The 1,915-nt window shown below is 55.2% G+C and overlaps 1 protein-coding gene across 1 annotated transcript; it reads left to right on the forward strand.

The window, feature by feature from the left end:
• Positions 1-125: 125 nt before the first annotated feature.
• Positions 126-1,312, forward strand: VDBG_04640 (carbamoyl-phosphate synthase arginine-specific large chain; the record flags this gene model as incomplete). Its single annotated transcript, XM_003004988.1, has 2 exons — positions 126-1,127; positions 1,226-1,312. The coding sequence occupies 2 exons, from the start codon at positions 126-128 to the stop codon at positions 1,310-1,312; spliced, it is 1,089 nt and encodes a 362-aa protein (XP_003005034.1).
• Between the last annotated feature and the right edge of the window lie 603 nt (positions 1,313-1,915).

Here is a 1,915-nt window from a genome sequence, read left to right on the forward strand (position 1 = left end):
CCACCATTGGTGTTGATCAGCCAGCCTGGAAGGAACTCACATCTGTGGCTGAAGCCGAGGCATTCGCCACACAGGTTGGGTACCCCGTCCTCGTCCGTCCCAGTTACGTCCTTTCCGGTGCCGCCATGACTGTTATTCGCAGCCAGGAGGATCTCAAGGACAAGCTCGAGGCCGCCAGTAACGTCTCCCCCGACCACCCCGTTGTCATTACCAAGTTCATCGAGGGCGCTCAGGAGATCGACGTCGATGGTGTCGCCTCTGATGGCAAGCTCATCCTCCACGCCGTTAGCGAGCACGTTGAGCAGGCCGGTGTTCACTCTGGTGACGCCACCCTTGTTCTCCCTCCCGCCAACCTCGAGCAGTCTATCATGGACCGTGTCAAGGAGATCGCCGAGAAGGTCGCCAAGGCCTGGAAGATCACTGGCCCCTTCAACATGCAGATTATCAAGGCCGACGACCCTGCCGGCGGCGACGCTGCCCTCAAGGTCATTGAGTGCAACCTGCGTGCTTCCCGTTCGTTCCCCTTCGTCAGCAAGGTCCTCGGCACCAACTTTATCGATGTCGCCACCAAGGCACTCGTCGGCCAGCAGGTTCCCGAGCCCGTCGATCTCATGGCTGTGAAGCGCGACTACGTCGCGACCAAGGTTCCCCAGTTCTCCTGGACCCGTCTCGCTGGTGCCGACCCCTTCCTCGGCGTCGAGATGGCCTCCACTGGTGAGATTGCCTGCTTCGGCAAGGATCTTGTTGAGGCCTACTGGGCTTCTCTCCAGTCGACCATGAACTTCCGCATGCCCGAGCCTGGCGAGGGTCTCCTTTTCGGTGGCGAGCTTTCCGAGGCATGGCTCACCACCATTGTCGACCACCTCGCGCCCCTTGGCTTCAAGCTGTTCGCCGCCGACGCCGAGGTCAAGCGCTTCATCGAGTCGTCCGCCAAGGGCGGCGCCTCGGTCGAGGTCATTGAGTTCCCCAAGGAGGACAAGCGCGCCCTCCGTGAAGTCTTCCAGAAGTACGACATTCGCGGTGTCTTCAACCTCGCCCGCGCCCGCGGAAAGACCGTCATGGACGTAGACTACGTCATGCGCCGCAACGCCGTCGACTTTGGCGTTCCTCTGTTCATGGAGCCCAAGGTAAGCTCAACATACCCCTGATTTCTCACCAATGCGAAATCTTCCGCTGCAAAAGAGGACATGTGCTAACTTGTCAGACTGCCATGCTCTTCGCCCAGTGCATGGCCGAGAAGCTCCCCCGCGCCGAGGGTATCCCCTCCGAGGTTCGCCGCTGGTCCGACTTTATCGGTGGCAAGCCGCTGTAAATAAACAATGAAAACCTTTTAGAGAACCAAAACCAAAAAAAAGGAAGCCAACCAAAAAGACCAAGGCAGGAAAAGGGAACAAAAGAATCAAGCCATTTTTTTCACGTTCATTAACGTACAATGACTTGCCTGTCTCTCGCTCGCTCGACAAGGATTTCAGTCCTTTGTGCGAGGGAGGTGGTTTTCTTTTTTTTTTTCCAACCTGCCCTGCCCTTTCATATTCCCCCCCTCTTTAAAGAAAGGCGTTTTTGAATGGGGCGAATTAGGATTTTTCACGTGTTTTCCCATTGTTTTTTTTTTCTATTTTCTTCCCTCTTCTACTTTCTGTTGATGTGTGATTTCAAGGTCTTGTTCGGCTGGCGCTAGTTTGCAACGTTGGGAACGTAGACCAGTCAGGAGAGGGAAAGGGAGAGGGGCGGTCTGCTCGCAAGTAGTCGGGTCGGCAGCCTGGAAATAGTTAGGTTGAGAACGGGCAGAAATATAAAAAAGTCAGTTCAAGTACGAAGTATCCGCATGGTGAAGACATGAGAGACACGGCGAGACCACCAGTTGAATGTATTTGTGCATCATGACAAGTTACGTGATGACATGCCAAGCTATTTT

Source organism: Verticillium alfalfae, genomic scaffold, assembly GCF_000150825.1.
Source record: "Verticillium alfalfae VaMs.102 supercont1.5 genomic scaffold, whole genome shotgun sequence".
Classification (NCBI taxonomy): domain Eukaryota; kingdom Fungi; phylum Ascomycota; class Sordariomycetes; order Glomerellales; family Plectosphaerellaceae; genus Verticillium; species Verticillium alfalfae.